This window comes from Trichosurus vulpecula, chromosome 8 (genome assembly GCF_011100635.1).
Source record: "Trichosurus vulpecula isolate mTriVul1 chromosome 8, mTriVul1.pri, whole genome shotgun sequence".
Taxonomy (NCBI): Eukaryota; Metazoa; Chordata; class Mammalia; order Diprotodontia; family Phalangeridae; genus Trichosurus; species Trichosurus vulpecula.
Genome location: NC_050580.1, coordinates 199859334 through 199885315, shown reverse-complemented (window position 1 = coordinate 199885315; position 25982 = coordinate 199859334). Strand labels below are relative to the sequence as shown.

The 25982-nt window shown below is 40.3% G+C and overlaps 1 protein-coding gene across 1 annotated transcript in view; it reads right to left on the bottom strand.

Annotated features, from left to right (window-relative positions):
* The window catches only part of SLC28A2 (solute carrier family 28 member 2), a 36437-nt gene continuing 10455 nt past the window's right edge, over positions 1–25982 (bottom strand). The window contains exons 5-17 of the mRNA XM_036735697.1: positions 25775–25916; positions 24207–24320; positions 23044–23121; positions 21501–21581; positions 20226–20306; positions 10180–10305; positions 9378–9508; positions 8691–8859; positions 8031–8228; positions 7043–7124; positions 5484–5582; positions 5132–5246; positions 1–115 (exon numbers count right to left, since the gene is read on the bottom strand). Of these exons, the coding sequence (XP_036591592.1) occupies positions 1–115; positions 5132–5246; positions 5484–5582; positions 7043–7124; positions 8031–8228; positions 8691–8859; positions 9378–9508; positions 10180–10305; positions 20226–20306; positions 21501–21581; positions 23044–23121; positions 24207–24320; positions 25775–25916 (1531 nt within the window). The remainder of the gene's footprint in view (positions 116–5131; positions 5247–5483; positions 5583–7042; positions 7125–8030; positions 8229–8690; positions 8860–9377; positions 9509–10179; positions 10306–20225; positions 20307–21500; positions 21582–23043; positions 23122–24206; positions 24321–25774; positions 25917–25982) is intronic.

Sequence of the window (25982 nt, the reverse complement as noted above, 5' to 3'; positions counted from 1 at the left end):
TTACACAAAGTGGCTGTTTTTGATACAGCTGGTATGGTTGTAGAGTCCACAGCAGTTGGCAATGGTCTCAGCACCAAATTCTGGGCTTGTCTGGCCAGTGTTGTTGAGTGTGATGCTGAAATAGAAAGCCAGAGAAATTTGTCAATTGATCAGAATTGAATCTCCATTGAGAAAAAATAAGACAAGTAGTCGAAAAAGGAAGGAAACATTGAGCAATCAGAAGTAATCAAGTTGCTTTATGAAATTTATCATTTCCTTCAAGCCTAGGGTTGAACTTCAAGAAGAGCTTCCTGAATTTGAAGTTAGAGGATCTCAGCCCAAATCTCACCCCTGATACTCCACGTCTAACTTTGGACAAGTCACTTATGTTACCTGGGCCTCAGTTTCCTCATCTGTAAAATGCAAGGGTTGGACTAGATGAACTCTAGAGTTCCTTCCAGCTCTAGATTTATCATCTTTTCCTGTATTTTCCCCCTCCCTCCAGAATTACACGTGACTAGAGAAAATAGAACCCTACCTGCCCACAGGAAAGTTTCATGGCTATGTCACACAGAATGCATCCATTCCCAAAGAATAGGTAGGTGACAGAATCACCATGCATACACACACCATGACCAAGCCATGCCTTCTTTGAGAATCCATTTCTAGAACAACTGAGTGGAAATAAACTTTATAACCATAACCTAGAGGTCCAGATTCCTGAAAGCAGGCATCTTCCTCTCCTGAAAAGATGCTTTAAGTGTCCTAATGTACCTTTATAACTTTAGGATGCTATGAGCTAAATACGGACATACAAATCATTATTACTGTAGGAAGATTTTTTTTCCCACAAAAAGCCTCCTCCGGTGCTTCATGAGGGCACAGAGATGACCCTCTATACATCAAGGCTAGGCTGGTAGAGCATAAAGTCTGACAGGTCTTAATAAGCTGGAGAGGCTTAGAGTATAGCCTGCTGACTGATTACAGTTCTCATGATCAAGCGCCAGCCCAGCTGGATTCGGAGAGGTTCGTCACCAGAAGCTGACCATCAGTATGTAATTATTTTTGGCCACAACAATACAGGCAACTGTCTCCTAAGGCATGGAGGGTGATTCGTCTAAGTGAAGGGAACAGTCACACTTGTAAAATTACAGCTACATGAGGTAATTGACAGTAATTTTAATAATGGAGTAAAATGGATTTCATATCAATGGGTTAATAATTTAAGAGCAAATTTAAATTGAATGACATTTTAACTCTCTTTTAAAATGTAATACAAATCTCCTTTCCTCCATGAAGCTTCCAAATCCCCTTTGGACTCACAGAATACTTTGTTTTACAGCTCTTTGATGACTTTTCGTGTCATTTTATGCATTACAATATCTGTGTTAATGTTTTATTCCCCCGATAGACTCTAAACTCCATGAGGGCAGAAACCTATCTAAATTTTATAAGTCCTATAATAATAATTTCGTTGTCGCTCAGTCATTTCAGTCATAGTTGACTGTTTGTGACCACCCTTTTGGGTTTTCTTGGCAAAGATACTGGAGTGGGTTTGCCATTTCCTTCTCCGCCTCATTTTACAGAGGAGGAAACTGAGACAAACAGAGTTAAGTGACTTGCCCAAGGTTGTGCCCACATAACCAGTAAGGCTATCTGAGGCTATATTTGAATTCACGAAGATGGGTCTTCCTAACTCTAGACCCAGATCAGCGGACTCTATCCACTGCACCACCCCCTCATAATAATAAGTGAATCTACTGAGCCTGGAGTCAGGAAGACTCATCTTCCTGAGTTCAAATCCAGTCTCAGACACTTACTGGTTGTGTGACCCTGGGCAAGTTACTTAATCCTGTTTGCCCCACTTCCTCATCTATAAAATGAGCTGGAGAAGGAAATGTCAAACCACTGACGTATATTTACCAAGAAAACCTCAAATGGGGTCACAAAGATCAGAAGTGACTGAAAAACAATTTAACAGCCACAACAGTATGAAGGCTGAAGTATTATCATAAGAACATAGATTTAAAGCTGGAAGAGACCTCGGGGGTCACCCAGTCCATCCCCCTCCTTTCACAGATGATGACAGTGAGGCCACGGGAAATTTAAGTGACTTGCCTAAGTTCACCAGATGGTTGTTGTCCTTTATGCTTGAAGAGGACCAAAATGACATCGTTATGTTGGAGTCACGGTACAGTGTGTCTGACTGTAGCTGATCAGACCACTATGAGTTTAGCAGATGCTACCACAGATCCAGCACAAATAGCCTATATGACATTTGAAGTGGAGATGTCTCTAAATTTGTGCATCTCATGTTTCTTTTGAGTTACTGCAATTCTGCTTTGATCATACACCACAGAGCATTCTTTGATTCAGGCACACCTTGCTGGAGAGTCCTGTGCCAGTGTCTCCTCTGTCTCACAATCTAAAGTTCTTTTTTTTAATTTAAAAATTTTTATTAATTTATTTTAAACTTAAATACTAAAACTTAAATACAAAATAAGAAAAGAAAAAAACACTGCCATGTGCACAGAAGAACATAAAAGAGGATTCAAAATACACAGCTATATATTTCCATTTCAAGAAAGCCTATATAATAAATACTAGACGTGTTCAGAACTGTCCATCTTTTCTTTGTTACCTTGTAAGTTTTCTTTTGTTCTCTGCTGTGCACTTTTTACTTTGTTCTTTTCTTCCCCCTTCCTCTGCCCCCTCCCCCAAGATGACTACAATTTTCATAGATACATACACACACATACACATGCACATATATACACATATGTATGCACATACACACATATATACACACATAGACACATATATACTTAAACACATATATACTTAGATATCTGTAATCATACTTATATGGAGAAATATACATTCATATGCACCTATGTAAGACTGTACTATACATGTTTGTCCTCTGTTTCTCTGAGGGTGGATAATGTTTTCCTTCATAGGTCCAAGTCTTTCCATATTTTTCTAAGTCCACCAACTCATTGTTTCCTGTACCCCAGCAATATTCCAACCTTATACTGTCTAGTTATTTTAAATAGTCTAAAACAATATTAATATGGCTGACATATAGTATGGTTTCCCCATTTTTCTCTTTTGATTAGATCTATTTTAGCTTTAACTTTGTCTGAGATCATGATTACTACCCCTGACCTTTTCGCCCCGATAAGTTCTACTCCTGATCTTTATTTTATGTTTGTGTGTATCTCTTATTTCCTATCCCTCCTGACTCCTCTACTTTACTTCTACCTGCAAAAATTTCTGTACTTTTTTTGTGTTTCTACCTCTCAGGGTAGGATCCCTGCTTGCTGCAGCAAGCAGGCCAGGATTCAGTTAGGTAGCCTTTAGGGCACCTTTTCTAGTCCCTTCCTCGTACCAGCAGGTGAGTAGTGCAATGCTTAAAAAAGGCCGAAAATGCCTCAGCAGCCCTCGCACCAGAAGTGCTGTCTTCTTTAACACCCATACTTCCCTTTTTTGTCACACAGGTAGTAAATGACAGACCCAGAATTGGAACCCAGGTCCTGGGTACTGGGACAATAAGCAAAGAAAATATATGGAGCTAAGCAGAGGCCAAATGTATCAGCCACAACCATTGGGGAAAACAAACAAATAAACAAACACAAAAAGTACTTTATGCTGCAGGGATTTTGCGAACTCTTTTTAACTTCATAAAGACCCAAGGAAATGGAATCTTCACGAAGTGATTCCATTGAAAATGCAACCTTTCTCCATGAGGTTTCCAGATGCTTAGTCTTCACTAAGAGAGAATGTGTTCAGAGATGGATGAGGTCTATGAGTATTCCTTGGTATGTATCTGTGTTTTGCATATGTCTTTGACAGGGCTGATGAAGCTTCCATAACTAGCTAATAAATCTTTGAAAACTGGGATATTCTGGGTCTATCGGTTATTTGTCCAGTTTTTTCTGGTCTCCTATATCTAATAGCTCTGCTCGATTTTGGCAGTATTCATTGGACACAACAAGCCTTTTTCCTCTTGGGTGACAAAGGAAGGAGGATCAGGCTCAGGGCGCAGTGCAAATCAGTGAGGTAGAACCTGTGCCTTGTTCTAGCTCCAAATCACTCTCAGGATGGGGGCTATCGGTACAATGCCAATAGAGGCTTAGGTGAGCAAAAAGAAAACAGGGGAAAAATACTGTGTTTGGGTGGTGTTCATCAGTGAGAAGGCAACAGCTCAAAACAAAGCTACCTACCTACCTATTTTTCCTTTGGGGTCGATTGTAAGACTTGGGGATTCTTAATCTTAGTTGTGTCAAGGACATTATAACACTGTAGCAGCCTTGGGAACCTATCCCCTGTCTTGGAATAATGTTTTTAAATATATAAATTTCAATATACGGGAATACAAAGGAAATCAAATACATTGAATTATTGAAATATTTTTTAAAATAAAAGTTCACAGAGCCCAGGTTAAGAAATTCTGCTTTTACTGGATTACCATAACAAACTATGATAACATCCAAGACTAGCAGTCTACCAAGCTTAGAAGTCTGCCTTTGACAACTGTAGAAGGTATTTTGGTGAAAACCCTTCATGGGACTCAAGGACTGACTTCCATTAATATCTTGGTACAGATCTCACCTCTTAGACCTAAACTCTTTTCATATATTTTCAGTCTTACTACTCCTTGAGATTAATGAATTGGATCCTAAAACTACCTCCTTTAAGCTCCATGGTATATCCCCTTTTTTATGGGAGGAGAAGTGGGTGAACTTGACTCTAATCTTCAACCATAATGTCCCCCTTCCCTTCACCTTTACCACTCATGACCAAAAAGTCAAGCTCTACCATCCTTTTCCTTTTATCTACCTATCCACAATCACAACCAGTTCCTTCCTACATCCCCTTGCTACATTAGAACAGGTTCTAACCTTTCCATTTCACATGGCACATTTAGCACTCAGATTATATACTCTGGTTCCATGGTTAGTAACTGACCCCTCAAGGAATAGCGTAAATCAGTGAGGTTAATATCTTAAGTTAGTACCTGATCCCTCAAGAAATAGCGTAAATCAGTGAGGTTAATACCTTGGGTTAGTCCCTGACCAACCAATTCCTCTGCCACAAAGGCACTCCTTTGAGGGGATGCAGAGAGAGCCAGGAATGACACGCTCCTCACCTCTGGAAGAGTTCTCTGCAGCACACGTAGATGTCATAGCTAGGACTGGTGAAATTTGTTGTGTCCAGGAAAGAGGCACAGTTGGCCTCAGCCCCTCTGGGGACATAGAGGATTCCTGGATGAAGGAGATAAAAATATCAGACATGAAGCAGGCCTTAAACATGGTCTGAAGCTTCTCTGTCCTTTGGTATGTGAACTCAGAACCTTTAGGAATTTCCTTTATCCCATAGGATTGGGTTGCCTCCTCCCTACCCAGATGCTTGGACAATTAGATAGGATCGATCACTATTCTTAGATATGTCCTGCTCCAAGCCAAAAAGTAACTATGAGGAAAGTTGACAGAGGCACCTACCTGCCACACAGGCATTGACCAGGGATACGCAGGCCCCTGTCAAGAGGGCCCCCGTTACCAGCTTGGCAAAGTCACTCTTCCGGTTGGGTGCCATTGAAGCTTCAGGGAATGGGAGAGGAAAGGAACTTAGTATTGGAACTTAGTATTCCAGAAAATCAAGCCTACTGTGAGCTTCCACTGACAATAATTCAAAAGAATAAAACATATGCATCAAAACCATCTTTATCCCCTGCCACCCTCACCATTAAGAGGCCAGATACAAAAGTGGTGCCATAAGTTGCTATGTATCTGCTCTAAGTGATTACTGGACTAGAGACCTTCAGGAATGTGAGATGTATCCAATGCAAAAGTTTTAAGGCAGGATTGGCTGGCCCAGTTAATTCCAGGATCAGCCTATACTAAGACCAAGTCTTAGCAATGGTATCTTAATTGTTCCAACAACCCAAGGGTCCTATGGATCAAATATGATTTGGGCTTGCTCCAGATCGGAGCAAGCCCCTTGGACCTTTCCTAGTCAAAATTTGCAAGGCTTGGCCAGAGTCAGATTAACCTCTGAGGAGAGAAGAATAAGACCCCATTCATTCAGTCCTGGCCATAATATATTTGTCTTCTTCTCAGAGGCTGTCTCACATTTAATCGATAACTAGCTTTCAGAATTAGTGCAATGCAGAGGAGTACTGAGCAGGAGGAGGGTGGGGGGAAGATGCATTGAAAAGAAATGATGCAATCTCTAATGAACACAACTCAATAAGCAGCCAAATCAATAAAGCTAATGATTCTGTCCTGAAAATAAATGAGGTAAAAATAGTTTTCCTTCTATGTGCCTTTGACACAGATTCTCTGTGAACTTGTACTCAGATAGGGAGAGCCATGGCTGCAATCTCAACACAGAAAGCACTTTAGCTGCCAGATCACAAGTAAAGCAGGCAAATTTGCATGCAATTAGCATTTTACTCATTAAGTGTCAAAGATATAAATGTCACTATAATTCTTTTCATCATAGATCAGAATTCATTATAAGGCAGATCTATCTTAGACCGAATCTATCTAAAGGAAAATAGTTACTCAAGATTGGGGGAAGTGGGAACTGAGGAGGGGTGAATCCCTTTTAATTTAAAAGCATCTCATTCACAATATGATGGTGAATCTAGACCAAAGGAGTCAAACTCAAATAGAAATGGGGGTTATTAATCCTTATACAAGGGTTCTTGAGAGCAGCATATTGACTTAGTTTTAAAAATATATTATCATCTATATTTTATGGTATTTTTATTTATTTTGTTAAATATTTCCCTGTTACATTTTAATCTGCATGTGACTTGTGACTCCATGTTTGACATCTCTAAGGATAAACAGAAATCTCCCCTGCACATTTTTCTCTCCCCTTAATTAACTGATGCTCTGGTATTTCCATTTGGGTGGGCCTATACTAGCTACAATTTCTCTGCCTGGGTGCACCTGACTTTGTAGTATCACGGCTGCAAATTACAAGGCTTTCAGTGTCTTGCTGAGGCCTTGGTTATAGCCTTTAAGAGACACAAGGATTTCCTGTAACTCACTTAAGCCTCCTAATGTGATCCCCATCGAACTGAGATTAGCAAATCCACACAGTGAAAAAGTTGTAATGATTTCTGCTCTCACCTGGAAGAAAAAAGAACTTTAGACACATGTATAAGTATGTATGTATGTATGTATGTATGTATGCATGTGTGTGTGTGTAATTTGTGTGAGTCTACGTACATATACGCAGGCCATCTAGCTGTGTATGTATATATGCATATACATACATACATATAGTGCATATGTGGCATATATAAGCTGCCTACATACATGTATACATATACACATGTGTGTGTTTATGGCCTAATGGATAGAGTACTAGGCCTGGAGTCAGATGACATTTATTAGTTGTGTCACCTTGGGCAAGTCACTTAAGCTCTGTTTGCTTTAGTTTCCTCATCTGTAATATGAGGATATTAATAGCACCTAACTTGTCATGAGGATCCAATGAGATAATATTTGTAAAGCACAGTGTCTGGCACATAGTAGGTGCTTTATAAATGTTAATAACACACAAACATATGTACACATACACACATATTAGAGATGTTCTGAGAGAGGGAAAACGAAGGAGAGAGAAAGAAGGGAGGGAGGAAGAGAGGTCATCAAATTACAAATCAAGGAAACCCAAAGAGTTAATTTAAGACTCTAAGGTAAAGAATGAGTGAGACTATCACAACACCAGAAAATTATCCCTCTGAACAGTCAACCACTCTGTCAAGATCTAGTGCTGGACCAGAGAGAAAAAAATGATAAAAGATGAAGGAGATACAGGCCTCAAGGAAGTTCGGGGGCCTAAGACAGAAGGCCACTACTGGGTTTGCCTTGCTGGCTGAGCATAATCTCACAGCTTATTTCAGGGCTCGTCCTAGCAACCTGGAAGAGGGACCTGGAACCTACTCCTGCATTTTCCAGGGCAGTTTCCTTCTTCCTCAGCCTTGGCTGAGATCCCATAGTGTTCCATATTTCTCTGGATGTACCACTTACAGAAATCCACTGCTTCTCACCCCCAACCCACTCTTCAATTCCAGAGAGACGTTTGTTCTTGTACTGAGACAACTGTTCATAGGCCACAAACTCATTCAGGAAGAACTTGATCCCCAGCATCTCAGCTACCATTGGACAGTCTGCCCAGTCCACACCCATCATGAAAACAATGGGCCGTAGGACATAGGAACAGATGACCTGAAGGAGAGAGAAATAGAGAGAGAAATGTGAGAGAGAGAGAGACAGAGACAGAGAGAGAGAGAGAGAGAGAGAGAGAGAGAGAGAGAATTTGAGTTTATCCAAAATAAGGAAAAATAAATGGCAAAGACCAGGTAAGAATATCTATCCCAGTGGTAGCTAGGTGGCACAGTGAATAGGGCACTGGCCCTTGAGTTAAGAGGGCCTGAGTTCAAATCTGACCTCAGACACTTACTAGCTGTGTGACCCTGGGTGAGTCACTTAACCCCAATTACCTCCAAAAGAAAGAAAGAACATCTATCCCCTGTAGCCAGGGCTCAACTTCTCCCATCCTCCCATCCTTCTCCCTCCCTTCCTTTCTCTCTAGGTTACATAGGATCAAGGGAACAAGCACAGTATTGGTACCAACCTGACCACATCCCAGGGAAATGGATTGTGATGGGTCAGTGTGACATACATTACCTGGAAGGTGAGTCCCTCTATGTTCACCATCTCCCCCAGCCAGGAAAGGACAGCGTTGATAAAGGCTAACACAGCCAAGATGGCGATGATGTTGACAGCAATGTTAGCAATGAGTCCTATAGAGTCTGCAGCACCACTGCTGGCGGCTTCTAGAATGCTCTTCTGATTGCTGTGATCGTCATCAAAGATAACAGATAAAAAAGAACGAGGGGCTGTAGTTGGCCCAGTGTTGGCAACTCTGTGTGTGTGTGTGTGTGTGTGTGTGTGTGTGTGTGTGTGTGTGTGTGAGTCTTGGCAGGGGGGGGGGTGTTTACACTCAGAAGAACTAGCTTTGAATTTGCTCCATGGAGGATGGGGGCACTCAGAACTCTCCGTAATGAAACTGACTCTGAACCAGTATCAGAAATAAGTGTTAGAGAACCAATCAATCAATCAACAAATATTTATTAAGCACCTGCTCTGTGATGCTGAGCTACAGAGACAACAGGCCAGAGGACATGACAATGTTAGGAAAGGAAACAAAGGATTATTTGGAAACAGTGATGAGGAAGGAGCAGGCAGACTCTTCTTACCATGGCATCTCAGCTAGATGAGACACAGAACTGAGCTCATTCTACCACTCTCTCCTGCCTCTGTATGCGGCCCTTGTTCCACAATCTTCCAAGAAATGTGTTTCATCCGACTCACCCACGGGACAGTTTTACGCCCTCCTTATTCTTGAACTTGGATTCTTCCACTTCTGGGTAAACCAGCTTAGACAGGGCAAGAGCACAAGGAGCAGCCATCACAGAAGCAGAAACCAAGGATGCAGGATCAATCTAAAAGGTCAGATCTCAAGGTCAGTGACTGTTCAGAACCCAAGACTACCTGCCAATTGGTGCCATGGATTTCCCTGAGTGCCAGGGCATTTTGTTATCTACAAATAAACTGAAAACAACCAAGAAACACGTCAGAATGGAACCTAGCATGATGATAATGATAATAACAAAAGCAATAATGATGATAGCTCACATTTATAAAGCTCTTTAAAAGCACTTGCCTCCCAACAACCTTATGAGGTAGGTATGGAAAGTTTTATTATCCCCATTGACCTGGAAATAGAACCAATGGTATATTGAGAGGGTAGTATTTGGGATGACAAGAGGACAATCTCTTGTTTGCGATTGTATGTGTGTTATGTTATTATACTGAGGAGAGAGCCAAAGTTCTCTCAGCACATCAAGACTCAAGTCTGAGTTCCTTATTTTATAATATGTGTTCATTCTGGACTTCCTGCTAGCTGATTACTCTCATATAGGAATGCCTTAGGACCTTGAAGCACCTTAGCTGAAGCTCCCTAGTTCTCAGGCCTACAACATAAATAGTAAGAACAGGGGGAGCCCGAAATCAGAAAAGCTCCTTGAAGACTTTCTCTGCGGAATGTCTATTAATGCTGTGAAAGAGACTATGACACTCTGGTTTACACAGGGGCTAAGAAACCAATGCCTACCCCAAAAGAGATGTAGGCTCCCAACACAGTGCCTGAAATGGTAGCAAAACCTCCAGTCATAACGGTGTGGATTTCTGAGGATGTCATGTCTGGCAGGTATGGCCGAATCAGCAGAGGTGCCTCCGTCTGGAAAAAGAAAAAGTCAGTTGGGCTTGGAGGCATGAGTGGCTCCAAACACCATTGTCTTCACTACTGTGCTCACAGCACAGCCCAAGAATCAGGAGTATATTCCCCCAAGGAGAAACCTCTTTAAGGTTTATAAAGCACTTTCCTGCCAACAACCCTGTGAGGTAGGTATTTCAAGTGTTATTATCCCCATTGACCTAGTAATAGAAACAACGGTATATTGAGAGGGCAGTATTTGGGATGAAAGGAAGAGGAGGATAATCTCTTATTCACAGGTTTATTATTCATTGGGTTCTTGTCCATTGGCTTACTATACTGAGAAGAAAAACAACAGAGGAGGGTGATAGAATACGGAGACACATTCAGATCTAGGAATCACTTTACCCTTCTCTGAGCAATCTCCTAACTCTCTGTGTCTTTCTCACTCACTGTGGCATTTAATCAGCATGGTATGGTGAAAAGTGGAAATAATTTGGACTAAAAGTTTGAACCTTGGTTCAAATCCCACCTTTTCCATTTACTACTTGTCTGACCTGGGGAAAGGCATTTAACTTCCTCAGACTTCAGTTTCTCCATCTGTTATTGTGTTCGTTCTTTGTTTTCGAAGAGGACCATGACATCAGGAAAATGATGACATAATTTGCAGTTGACTTTGATTTGAGTGAGGGAGGGCTGTATAAGGTCACCAGCCTCACTTTCTCCTCCAGAGCCATCTGGGTCCAGTGGCCTGATATTCATCAGGATGACTGGAGATGGCCCAGGATGCAATGGGAGACCCTGGCCCTTTCAGGCTAAGGCCTTTTCAGGTTCTTACTTTGAGAGAGGTAATACCCATTCAATGAATAGGCCTCTTTAAGAAGTGAGTCAAGGGGTGGTCCCTTTAATTAGAAAAAAAATCAAACTAGGAGGGGAAGACCCTCAGGGTGGCTAGTCAAAAGAGAAACAGTTACCATTGACATTCACTCTGAGCCAGGGGTGCCCAAAATATAGCCATTAAGTGGAGCTTGGATAGAGACTTATTGTGATCTAATCTATGGGCTTCAGAGTGAAATGGGTCAGAAAAAGGAAGGGAGGAAGGAAGGAAGGAAGGCAAGAATCTAGCCAGCAAACCCCAAGTTAACTGGGGAGCTTCTGGACATCAAAATTTATCTCCCTTTGGAGAGGAGAAGGAGAGGGATAGGTCGAGCTGAGTTACCCAAAGGGCTGGGGAAAGAAAGAGAGAAAGAGAGAAAGGGGGGAAAGGGAGGAAGAGAGGAAGGGAGGAAGGAAGGGAGGAAGGGAGGGAGGGAGGAAGGGAGGGAGGAAGGGAGGAAGGGAGGAAGGGAGGGAGGAAGGAAGGAAGGAAGGAAGGAAAGAAAGAAGGAAGGAAAGAAGGAAGGAATCTAGCCAATAAACCCCATCTGTAAAATAAGGGGATTATGCCAGATAGTCCCTAAGGTCCTTTCCACCTCTAAATCTATGATTCTATGAACCTATGACCTTATGCTGCCTTAGATTGTTAGGGGATACTCAGAGCCCTCTTCAGTGAAACTCACTCTGAACCAGAATCAGAATAAGTGCTACAGGACCAATCAATCAATCAACAAACATTTATTTCTATATTGCTAAGTTATAAGCTCCTAAGTAAAGAGACTATTTTTTTCATATTTCTTTTGTGCCTTCTGAGTATACCATATCTAAGTACATACAAGGCATTTAATAAATGTTCATTGGATGTTGAATGAATGAATGAAGTATAGAACCTACAGCCAAGGTCTATCTTGTCATTAACTCTATGTCATCTAATGAGATACTACTCCTATTTTTCAGTTATTCAGTCAGAAGCATCTATTGAACACTAACTGTATACTGAAGTCTCTTAGGCATTTGAGGAAGAAAACACAGTTCTTGTGACTAATGAAACATGTAGAAGATGATCATTAAATCCTTGTGAAAGAAAAGGAAGGAAGAACAAAAGGAGAGAAGACTTAGTCATGAATGATTAGAAAGTTTGGACAAATATAACTGTTTGTAAATAAATAAGCAAATATGGAAAAAACCTATGAAAACCCACGTACTCTTTTTGTTGTACTTGAGACAACTGGCCTGAGTATGGGTGGAAACTAAAATTAAACAGAGATATTCATGGATGTAGGGACATGGAGACTGACAGAAAAATATGATAGAGGTCACAAGGAAGCCTAAGTCATCAATATCCCCCTTAAAAAAAATGATAGGCAGGCGGCAGTGACAAGATGGCTGCTGGAAAACAGGGACTTGTTTAAGCTTTCCCCCAAATCCCTCCAAACACCTGTAAAAAAAATGGCTCTGAACAAATTCTAGAGCTACAGAACCCACGAAATAACAGAGGGAAACAAATCTCCAACCCAAGATAGCCTGGATGGTTGCTGGAAAGAGTCTACCGCATGGTGCTGGGAGCAGAGCACAGCCCAGTGTGGCCCACACCAGGAGAGACCAGACCCAGACCAGGAGTCAACCAGAGCAGGCCTTAGGTCCATGAATCACTAAACTGTAGCAGTTACCAGACTTCTTAACCCAAAAACACCAAAAACAATGGAGCAGGTTAGTGGGAAAACTCCTGGATCTGGAGGAGAGAAGTGAGCGGTCATGCCCCAGCCCAGGGGGTGGCAGAGGTGGCACAGCGGCAGCAGCAGGAAGCTCCTGTGGCTGCTTCCAGAGCTCCAGAGGCTGCTTCTGGCCCAGGCCCACATGGTAGAAGGAAACAAGCAGTGGATCAGGATGGGAGTGAAGGGAGCACTTTGCTGGTGCAGAGGCAGGGTTCTCTTGCCTTGCGTTGCTTGGATCTGGGTAGCAGTCTTGATTGGTGGTTCTTGGAGGAGGAGGAGTGCTGGTGTGGCAGAGCTTGCAGTGAGTGTGGAGTAGAAGCAGCTCTGAAAATAGCAGCGCAGCCCCTAAAGCCTGGGACAAAGTACTCTCTACTCTACAAGCAGTCATACCCTGACAAAAACCTCAAGGGTCAAGTAGTTGTCTGGGAACATGGCCAGGCAGTGAAAATGGACTCAGATTCAGACTCAGACTTTGGAATCTTTCTTTGGTGACAAAGAAGATCAAAACATACAGCCAGAAGAAGTCAACAAAGTCAAAGAGCCTACATCAAAAGCCTCCAAGAAAAATATGAATTGGTCTCAGACCATGGAAGAACTCAAAAAGGATTTGGAAAATCAAGTAAGAGAAGTAGAGGAAAAATTGGAAAGAGAAATGATAGTAATGCAAGAAAACCATGAAAAACAAGTCCATGACTTGCTAAAGGAGACCCAAAAAATACTGAAGAAAATAACACCTTGAAAAATAGGCTAACCCAAATGGCAAAAGAGCTCCGAAAACCCAATGAGGAAAAGAATGTCTTAAAAGGCAGAATTAGCCAAATGGAAAAGGAGATCCAAAAGGCCACTGAAGAAAGTACCACCTTAAAAATTAGATTGCAGCAAGTGGAAGCTAGTGACTTTATGAGAAATCAAGAAATTATAAAACAGAATCAAAGGAATGAAAAAAATGGAAGACAATGTGAAACATCTCATTGGAAAAACCACTGACCTGCAGAACAGATCCAGGAGAGATAATTTAAAAATTATTGGACTACCTGAAAGCCATGATCAAAAAAAGAGCCAAGATATCACCTTCCAAGAAATTATTAAGGAAAACTGCCTTGATATTCTAGAACCAGAGGGTAAAATAGAAATTGGAAGTATCCACCGATCACCTCTTGAAAAAGATCCCCAAAAGAAAACTCCTAGGAATATTATAGCCAAATTCCAGAGTTCCCAGGTCAAGGAGAAAATATTACAAGCAGCCAGAAAGAAACAATTCAAGTATTGTGGAAACACAATCAAGATAATACAAGATCTAGCAGCTTCTCTACATTAAGGGATTGAAGGGCATGAAATATTCCAGAGGGCAAAGGAGCTAGGTTTAAAATCACCTACCCAGCAAAACTGAGTATAATACTCCAAGGCAAAATATGGATTTTCAATAAAATAGAGGACTTTCAAGCTTTCTCAATGAAAAGACCAGAGCTGAATAGAAAATGTGACTTCCAAATATAAGAATCAAGAGAAGCATGAAAAAGTAACAGGAAAGAGAAATCATAAGGGTTTTACTAAAGTTGAACCATTTTGTTTACATTCCTACATGGAAAGATGATATTTGTAACTCATGAGACCTTTCTCAGTATTAGGGTAGTTGAAGGGAATATGCATATATATAGACAGAGAGCACAGGGTGAGTTGAATATGAGGGGATGATATCTAAAAAAAATAAAATAAAATCAAGGGGTGAGAGAAGAATATATTGGGAGAAGGAGAAAGAGATAGAATGGCGTAAATTATCTCACATAAAAGTGGCAAGAAAAAGCAGTTCTATTGGAAGGGAAGAGGGAGCAGGTGAAAGGGAATGAGTGAATCTTGCTCTCATTGGATTTGACTTAAGGAGGGAATAACATACACATTCAATTGGATATCTTACCTCACAGGAAAGTAGAGGGCAAGGGGATAAGAGAGGGGGGATGATAGAAGGGAGGGCAGATAGGGGGAGGAGGTAATCAAAAGCAAACACTTTTGAAAAGAGACAGGGTGAAGGGAAAAAATTGAATAAAGGGGGACAGGATAGGATGGAGGGAAATACAGTTAGTCTTTCACAACATGACTGTTATGGAAGTGTTTTGCATAATGATACATGTGTGACCTATGTTGAATTACTTGCCTTCTCAAGGAGGGTGGTGGGGAGGGAAGAAGGGAGAGAATTTGGAACTCAAAGTTCTAAAAGCAAATGCTCAAAAAAAAAGTTGTTTTTTACTTGCAACTGGGAAATAACATATACAGACAATGGGGTATAGAAATCCATCTTGCCATGCAAGAAAGTAAGGGGAAAAAGGATAAGGAGGCGAGGAGTGGGGTGACAGAAGGGAGGGCAGAATGGGGAAAGGGGCAATCAGAATATATGCCATCTTAGAGTGGGTGGTGGGGGAGAAATGGGGAGAAAATTCGTAACTCAAAATCTTACGGAAATCAATGTTGAAAATTAAAAACATTAAATAATAAATAAAAAGATAAAAAAGTCCATAACAAAACAAAACAATAGAAACACAAGAAAAAGAAAACAACCAGAATCTTCAAAATAAAATGTAAAAATCAACCAAAAAATTGATGAACCAAAGAAAAGCTCCAACACAATGACAAAATACAGGGTGTCCTACAAGTCAAGTCTCTTAAAATTAAAGCAGGCTTAAAACTTCTCTAAGCCTTTTGGGATATCCTGTATTATAAATTAAAAGAAACCGGCAAAAAGACCAAAAGAAAAAGATATTGAAATAACATTGACAGGATTATCAGAAACAAAGCTAGAATATGGTAAGTAGATAAAAGGCACACTGAAGGAATTAGGGAAGAAATAGAATCAGCAAAAAAAAAAAATTATGAAAAGAAATAGATACAACTAGATGTAGCCAAGGAATGTCAGGACAAGACTCAATAGTTTAGAAGTATGCCTAGAGATTATGTACGTAAAAATGAAATTGATGAAAAATCACATTATTTTTACTAAAAGACTGGCTACTAGAAGGAACAGAAAATAGAAAAAGCAAACCCTGAGAACCCCCAAGCTGGAAAAATAATTTGGAAGCACTGCTGGTGAAAGTGATGGATCTGAAAAATGGATCAAGTAGAGAAAATTTAAGAATCATTGAGCTCCCTGAAAAATGTGAAGAAGAAATGAATCTGACCATTATATTTCAGGAAGTTATAAAAGAAAATGTTCAAGAAATGTAGAAATCAAGGTCAAGATTGAAAATAAATAAAATTCATAGGATGTTAGTAAGGAAAAACCCCAAATTAAATTCACTCTGGCATATCATTATCAAGTTTCAACACCACTATAATAAAGGGATAATCCTGCAAGCAATCAAGAAAAATATCATCACATATCAAAAAATGCCATTTTAGATTTCACAAGATTTTTCTATAAAAATAAGAAATAATAGAAGAAACTAACCTGTGCTATGTAGAAAGTTAGCAAGCATTAGAATTCGTGCTAAAATCAATTTCCCAGCAAAGCTAAGCATTCTTTATAAAAATCAAAAGATGTACATATAAAAATCAAGGCTTATTTTGAGGAACTCATTGAGAAAAGTTCTAACTTCAAAGAAACTCTTGATTTGATATTAAAAAGAGTATCCAAATCCTGAAATGAATTTCACAACACCTCTGCAATAAAAAGATCATCAGGCTAAGTGCTTTTATCTGTTATGAAGGATTAGTTGCTATCTTAGGACACCCATCATAAAAACATTTAAAAAACAGATTTTTTTTAAAAGACAGGAAGCAGTTTAGAGGCTTGCTTCCCCATAACATAAGGGAAAAGCTCACCTATTAGAGCCAAGAAACCCGAGGGCAAAATCCAAGGTTGTTATTTATGGGAGGAGATGAGAACAATGGTCAGAGCTTAGGCAGCATGGCAAAAAGATTATAAGATATATCAGTATAATAGAACATACTGATGAGAAAAAACACTAAAGTAATGTCATTTTGGGGACTTTGGGGACATCCTGTATTATATTATATTATATTATATTATATTATATTATATTATATTATATTATATTATATTATATTATATTATATTATATTATATTATATTATAATAGTGATGGAGAAATTTTATGGTTTTATTTTATAATAAGATGCAGAAAATGGCTTTAATTTTAAAACAGCATCCATTTATATTAAAAATTCTTAAAAGCATGAGAATAGAGTGATTTTTTTCCTTTAACATGATTAAAAAATACTTATTTGAAAACAAGAATTACTTCATAGACATTTTCCATTAAGAACAGAATGTCTGTCCACTCTCAGCATTTCTCCTTGCAATAGTTAATCATACTTGGAAGGTTAGGCTGCCTTCTTAAAGTTAAACAAAAAAGGAGAATGATGTCTTATTGGAAATAATATTAATAATAATGGCATTTATGTACTGCTTTAAGGTTTGCAAACCATTTTATAAAGACTATCTCATTTGATCCCCTTAACAATCCTGGGAGGTAGATGCTTATTATCCCCATGATAGAGATGAACAAACTAAGGCAAAGAGCAGCTAAGTGATTTGCCCAGGGTAACACAGCTACATGTCTGAGGTTCAGAAGTCTTCTTGACCTCAGGTCCAGCGCTCTATCTACTGTGCCACCTAGCCCGTCAGTAAGAATTAATTAGTCAAGATTAGTGACATCTACTTTTCTGTAGGTGTTGGGACTAGAAGTGATCTTCCATTTGAAAAACCAAGATAACTCACTCAGGTCAGAGCTGTTCCAAAGCCAAGATAAAAAACTGGTTGATCACATGATTTCTACTACTTCCTTCAAAGTCCACGAGAGCCAGGAACAGGGTGCCCTTCTATTCAAGGTAGAACAAGACAGATAAGAGACTTCTTACAAAACCAGTAGGGAAGACAGTAGTATCCAGAGCCAAGGGAATCTCTTTAAGACTGAAATTCTACGCTCACTTCTCCATCTACTCTTTGAATCTCTGTCTATCTGAAAGAGGCTTGAACCCTTGTAAATTCTTACACCTCTGCTATAGAAAAACTGGAATAAGAGTGTGTAGCTAAGGGCAGCTAGGTGGTGCAGTGAGTAGAGCACCGGCCCTGGAGTCAGGAGGACTTGAGTTCAAATTTGACCTCAGACACTTGACACATTTCCTAGCTGTGTGACCTTGGAGAAGTCACTTAAGCCCAATTGCCCTACCTTCCCTGCCTCCAAAAAAAATACAAAAAGAAAAGAGTGTGTAGTTATCATTAACTTTTTACTAAGGACCTTCAGGGGTACTGCTCATACAAGAAAGTACAGGAAGGAACTGAGCTCTATTAGGTACACTCAATCCTCAACATTTACAATTTAACTTTTGCTACTTCAAGCATTTGGGTAACTTTATTAGTAACCTCATTTTTACTTTTGCATTGTCAACCTTGCACATTTGTAGGGCTATGCTCAGTAAATTAAATGAGAAGATAGGTAAGTTTGTGGAGAAGCTGGTGTCCTACTAGGTGTTCCACTCATTTGGTTTATCCTACCATTGTAAAGCATTCCCCTGCATTTGCTGTATATTTTCATTGCTTGCCTTTAAAACTCAAGTTTTGTGTTGAAATTATGCCCCCAAAGAGTAGTACAAGTCCTTTGGTTCTAAGTCCAAGCGTGCAAAAGTCAGCAATCTGACTTAGTGAGGAAATAAAGGTGGGAGATAATCTTCATGCTGGAATGACTACAGCTGCTGTCCACCATGAATTTGGAGGTAATGAATCAACGATTCCTTATATCAACCAAAGCAGGAGCGTATTCATAAATGTTTGTGAAGTCCTTCCAGAAAGTGTTAAACTAAAGGCTCAAATACATGATGAGGGAATTGAAAAAATGGAAAAGTGGCTGTTTGTGGGTAAATGAAATGGTGGAAGAATGAAAAAGCATGGCCAGTATGGCAACCACCCACTTGAAGGCCCAACAAACATATAAGCATGTTACAATAGGCCAAGCAAATATGAAGCATTTTGTAAGCTAGCCAAGGGTGGGCGTATTGTTTTAAGTTATGGTATGGTTGAAAAAATGTGAAACTTTCTAGTGAAGCTGGTTCTGCTGATTCTACGGCTGCTGCCGAGTTTCAGAATATGTAGAACACACTGATTGAGAAAAAGGGTCATGCTCCCACATTCTGAAATCCTTAAGGGTCTCAAAGAGCCCCTGAAGCAGTTAGAGCTGATGGATCATTTCAACCTGGTGAGTCCTTCATGATCTCCATTGCTATTCACCAGCCATAACATATGGGATGTCAGAGGTGATGTCAAGACCTTCTGACAGCAGTGACTAAAGTCCCATCAACTTCTCCCTTTTTTTCAGAGGGCGACCAAAGTAGACAGTGGTAGAGTATATAGTACAACACCCTCATACCACCATCTGACACAGTAGAAGAAAAGATTCAGGTTAAAAAACGTTTTAGTTTTAAGAGTTCTATTTGCTGTACAGTATTTATGGTACTGTAGATTTCATTTGTTATAGAAAGTGAATATTGTCTGGAATCAATTTTTTTTATTGAGATGTTAGCATAAAAGGTCACAGAATTCTAAGAAATTACTAGAAGAAAAAAAGTTTACATGTTTTCGTTGGTTTTTTTCTTTTATTACCTCTTTATGACCCCTTTTGAGGTTTTCTTGGCAAAGATACTAGAGTGGTTTGCCATTTCCTTCTCCAGCTCATTATATAGATAAGGAAGCTGAAGCAAAGAAAGTTAAGCGAATTGCACAGGATCTCACAGCTTGTAAGTGTCACATTTGAACTCAGGTCCTTTTGACTCCAGGCCCAACACTTTATCCACTGCACCACCTAGCTTCTCCAGGTTTGCATGCTACCAATTTTATTTTGTGCACTGCATTTTATGGGTTATTTCATGGCTATTATGTTAGGAAAAGTGCATATTATCAAAATTAATGTTTTTTAATAAAGAATTGTATGCAGAAAAGTGTATTTTCAGCTATCTCTAAAGGAAGATTATAGTTTTTGGTGATCACAGAAACCTAACCCCCTATTCCTCGTAAGTTGAATGTATCGTCATTCATGTTTTTAACTTTCATACCATTTTCTAGGAATGTTACCTTCGTGACAGTTGAAGAGTGACTGTATTAACGGTAGATCAATATGGGGGCCAATCTTTTCTCTATTTCTTTTACCCATCCCTCTGCCTCTGTGGCTAAAGATATAGAAATGATACCTGAGCTAAGAAGTGCGTTAAGATTCCTGGCATAAAAGGAGCCCTATCAGTGGCCAAGGTAGTCTCTAACCATACTCCCTAAGGAAGTAAAGAGTCTGGCTGAAGAACATCAAACTGAACTATGACTATAAAGAGGCCAAGAAGTTGTATGTTGCTTACCATACCCACAAATATGTTCCCTGCCACACTCAAGGTCTCTGTGGCTGTGGTGCCCAGGGTAATTTGCAAAATCCAGGCAATCTAAGAAAGACAAAAAGGAACAGATCTTAGTCATACACCCTCATTTCACAGATGAGAAAATTGGAGCTCAGAAAGGTCAAAGGTTATGAAAATCAAAAAAGATAACCTACGTAAACTAATTTTAAAACTTTTACGTGCTACATAATTGTGAGCTATTATTGAAGGTGTGTGTTGGGGTGAGGAGGAGAGATTTGTTCAATTAGATTAATCAGCCACATCCTTTATTGGGAGTGATGGAGTTCTAATAGAGCTCCCCCCCAGCCCCAATATTCTAACTTCATTATAGGCCCACTGTACCTACCTAGCCCTCCCTCCAATGTCTTAACTTATGCCTCACTGCTCACTAGAACAACAGGTGTGTCCCTGAACTCTTAGTTCCCACAGAAACAGCAGACGTGTCCATGTGATGGGAACCCAGCCACTGCCTCTACCTAACTACTGTCCCAGACCCATTCCCACATATTTGAACAGGTGTGTCCATGTACTCAACCACAATCACATCATCCATTTAGCCCAAGACAGGACCACAATACCTATCTATCTTGACCAGACAGGACCACAATAGCTAGCCAATTGGAGGGCAGCATGCCCAGAATGTTTAACCACTGAACCATAGAAGGGACCCCTCCTCAATTACCTAATCCCTTAACAAACTCCTCCTGCCTTTTTAATATTAATCATATTCCTGTATTCTATGTATATATTCATTGTGTAATCAGCATCTTTACCTTATAAAAATCCATCTTGCTTTCTCTGAAGTGGCTGGTTCCTCTTGGAACTTAGCCCACTCCATGAGAGGCGTCAATCTCAATAAACATGTATACTTGGATTAGAGGTGGTCTGACTCTGAATTCTTTGAGATGGTTCCATCACAACACATCATGAAACCACAACAGTTTTTTGGGGTGGGCAAAGACTAAACCTCAACAGGAGTATCTAATGTTTTAAACAACAGAAAAAGCCAATTGAATAAAATAATTTATTTCTTTTAAAAAAGTAATTAGAGCAGCCTAATTTACTCAATTTGGTGCCAATGCTACCTGGTGGGATATAACATTGAATTCTAGTTCAGCTATATTGTGCCCTAGACTTGGGTACTTTCTAAAGCATTTCAGCCCTGAGACTCCACCTGTTTGGATTCCAAATATCACAAAGAATTGGTTATCTCATGGCCTGAGTGGGAACAGGACCCACCTTCACAATCACCCACTGCATGAGTCCCAGGTAGTAGAGGACGGACATCACACAACTGAAGAAGATGATGACTGGTAAGGCCTAGAAGGAAAATGGCAAGAGGCATTTAAGAGAGGAGATGTGGCATTTACATCTCATTCCTACACCTTTACACAGATAACTCCCCTTCAGTTACTTTAAAGTCCAGCCTAGTCAAACCACCCAAACTGTTGTTCCTGGTACATGGCATTCTATCACCCTCACAGGGCCTTTGCACAACCTGACCCCCATACCTGGAATGCACTCAGCTCTATCTCTTTGAATGCCTAATTTCCCTCAAAGCTTGGGTAAGGACCACATTCTAAGTGCTTCTCTACCCCTACCACCATTAACTTGTTTTTATTTTGTTATTTATTTTTTATATACTTAGAGATACACATTTTGTTTCCTCTGACAGAATGTAAACTCCTTGAGGGCAGAGACTGCTTCATTTTGGTCTTTATATCCAAGCAACTAGTACAGTGCCTGGAATATAGGTACAATATTTGATTAATAAATGTTTGCTGATTGCTTATATGATGACTGAAGTCATGCCGCCTTAGCAGGCCAAAGCTCCCTGGGAGCACAAGGTCCAGTACAGTGCCCAGCACAGTGCAGATTCTCAATAACTATTAAGTACAAGCTAATTTAGGAGGAAACTTAAATGGTGAGAGTCTTTCACCCCATAGAACCAAACTTATTTGAATCTTACTTCCCACAGAAAGTAAATCTAGTTTCTGAAGGTGATAGCCATCAGAGGAAGCCCAAGTGTGCCATTTCCCCTTTTGTCTTTCCTCTTCCTCCTCCCCCACCCCTTTACCCCAGCACTTTCCCTCAGCCCAAAACTCATATGGGATGCAGTCCCTGTCCCCTCTTGCTGCTTGACTTCATATAAGATTTGAATGAAATGCAAGTCACCACCTCCATTTCTTCCAGTGGCATGGAAGATCTCCAGGCCTTGCCATCTGCCCTACCCTTGCCTCCCAAGGTCCCCCAGGGCTTAACCTATGCTCTGGTTCTGTACCATGTAGTCCCCTGGTGCTGTTGTCTGACCTAAAGATACTTGGACCTTACCATTCACCCTGCTATAAACCTCTGCAGCTTGACTGTGTTTCGTCTTCTCTCCCCCAATCAGAGAAGGGACTTTCTGGATAGCAAGGACTGTCTCATTTTTCCTGTCTATAATTCCAGCACTTTGCACACTGCTTGGCACAGAGTAAGAACTTAGCCAATGAGGGCTTAAGAATCCTGCTCGTCCTTGCGCCTATTGAAATCCAATTAAGATCATACTGCCAGACTGACTTTGCAAGCCTGGCTTCATAGGACAGACCATTAGTTCACTTTCTTCATGACTGTGAAGGCTTTGATGTGGCCAAAACTAAAGCCTGTTATGAAAAGTCATTGTTGTACTACACAGACACAGACACAGACACAGACACACAGACACACAGACACACAGACACACACACTCTGGTTCAGCCACTATCCACTTGCTCCCATTTCCACCCACAAAGACAGGTGTCACCTGAAAGGCAAAAACATCGTTGATGAGAACATCCCCAAAGACAAAACTGGAGCCAGCCACCGTATAATTGAGGAAAATCTAAAGGGAAAGAAGAACAAGGCAAAGATGAGGAAGAGCCATGAGGCAAAAGATTAATTATACTCATCACTAAACTCTGCTTGTGCTCATAGGCCACACCATGGGGAAGTCCCATTGTGGTGACTCAAATCAGGGCCCATTCAAGGTCTGTGAAAATGCTAATACTCCCCCTTTCTGTGGTATGCACACACCATACAAACGTATCGCTATTGGATTTTCTTGTGATGGGGTCACATATGAGACTGTTAAGAGCCTGGATTGTTTCCAGTGATCATCAGCCTGATGTTGTCGACTCATGCTCTCTGGCCAGAGCACAGATGCTTTAGGTCACCTGCCTATCTATCAAATACAGTGGGCTTTCCTTTCTAGCCTCCGCACATGAGAAGACTTTCAGGGCCTTTGGTGAAGCATCAGGCTCTGAGTTCCTTGGTAGAACAATCCACATCAATGCAATAAAATACGGAGTGTTCTTAAGTCTGGACACATAGGCAATTGACAGCAATGTGGAGTTATTGCATTGAGATCATGTGAATCTTGCAAAGCGCATCACCTTTGCATCACAAATGATGGAAATCATATTGAAGATGTTATTTGTTAATATTCCAAATAAATAAAAATTTCATTCATTTCATTTCTTGAAAATATGCATTTTTGCCCATGTGTCCAGACTTTAGGAACACCCTGTAGATGTCACTGACTCCTAACTGGTCTTGCCATTTCTAGATTTGAGCCAATGAACTCTGTCCTTGGGATAGGGAGATAGTGAAAAAAATCATCCCTACCTATCTTGACTTTCCTGATCAGAATTGTTTGGTGTGTTTTTGTTTGTTGTGGAGGGGGTGTGTTGGGATATTGAAGCAAAAATGTTGGCTTTTACTCCACCATCTTGACTTTATGCATCTCTTGTCTGTGTCATGGTCTTGTTCATACTTCATCTGCAATCTCCTTGTGTATTTGGATCTCCTCCCCTGAGATCTTTCCCTAGCACTCAGGATAGGATCCGAATTTCCCTTTCTCCCTTCTCCCATCCGTTCTCTTTCCAGGATCCTGAGGCAGAATAGAACCTAGAACCCAGTTTCCCATACCTGAATTTGTTCTCCAAGCCACTGAAATGCAGCAAATCCAGGATCGGTTCGGATGACCAAGATGCCAAGAGCAAATTCCAGCATAAGACCCCAAAACACAGCCCTCCAAGACACCTGGGTTTAAGAAGAGGTAGCTAGATGGCGCAGTGAATAGAGATGGGACTTAATCCTTCCTGAGACACTTATTAGCTATATGACCCTGAGCAATACTTCCCTGTCTCAGTTTCCCCATCTGATGGAGATAATAATAGCACCTACTTTACAACGTGGTTTTGAGGATCAAATGAGTGTGAGAGACTTAGCTACTTTAATCAGTAAAATGCCAAGACAATTCCAAAGAAATCACGAAGAAAAATGCTATCTACATCCAAAGGAAGAACCAAAATTTCGTTGGCAAATCGAAGCATACTTTTTTTTCCACTTATTTTATTTTTCTTGCTTTTTCTTCAACGTGGTGAATATGAAAATATTTTGCATGACTTCACACATATAATTGACATCACATTTCTTACCTTGGCAATGGGTGGGGAAGGGGCTGCAGGGAGGGAGATAATTGGAAGCTCAACATTTTTTAAAAAATTACTGTTGAAGTATAATTATCTTAAAACATATATAAAGTTCTTTTTAAACCTTAAAGCACTACATAAATATTATTTTTCCCATGTTATCTAGGTTCCTATCACAGAATCACAGAATTTGAGAGTTGGAGGGGACCCCAACAAGCATCTACTCTAAATCATACACAAAAGGAATCTACACTATAACATACCCAACAGTGGTCATCCAGCCTCCACCTGAAGACTCCTAAGGAAGGGGATCCCACCACCCTTTAAGGAGCCCATCATACCTGTATATCATTCCAAATGTCAGAGCTGACCCATTACTGGAGGCAACCTGAGATTTTAGGTATGGGCCTGAGGGATCTCTAACAAACTAATGCCATGCAGAAAAACCCAGAGTCAACTAACCTGAATAATTTCGGAAATCATGGTTAATGGCTAGGTGACACCCATTTGGAGGCTCTGGGACCCCTAGAACTATTATCTGGGCTTGAAATTGGGGTTGTACCAGAACCTGGAATTCTAAGAGACTATAAGACAACTTTTAAAAAAAAGTTTTGCTAAGTTTACATAATAAAATTACACTTCTGATATATCGCAAGCACACTCAAATTGTATTTCAGATAATCAATATGAAAATCTGCTGTCCATACTTTTTTTAAACATAGATTTTCTGGTTTATGCATTTGACTTCTCTGATTTATTTTCTGAATTCCTAAGGTACTACCAAACACTTTAGCCTTGCTGGCTCCTCCTAATCAAAGAGGAACCAGACAGGATTTCATAAGAATCCCCGGCATTTCTTATCTCCCTTCTGACTTTATGATCTGGTATTCTCCCCACTCCCCACCTGACACCAACTTATTTCTTGATTGAGCATTGGGTTCTATAGCCAAGTAGTCAGAGTTCACATTATTTCTATAGTAGCCACCTGATGGGCTTCTCAGTGATTAAGTAGGAGGCCACTGGGGTGCCTTTCTTAGCTCTATATATAAACCCAAGACTTACTGAAAAGTGGTGTTTGGAGCAGGCAAAGAGGATGATAACAAACATACAGATTCCAGCAAAAGAAATGAGCTGTTTTGGCCTTTGAGCAGTGTCAAGGGCCAGCCACAGGATGAGGCCGACCAAGGCAACTACCATTAGACCCCTAAAAAGAGAAGGAAAGAGAGGATATAATTGACTGAAATAGCTCAGAGATAAAAAGGTGTTACAG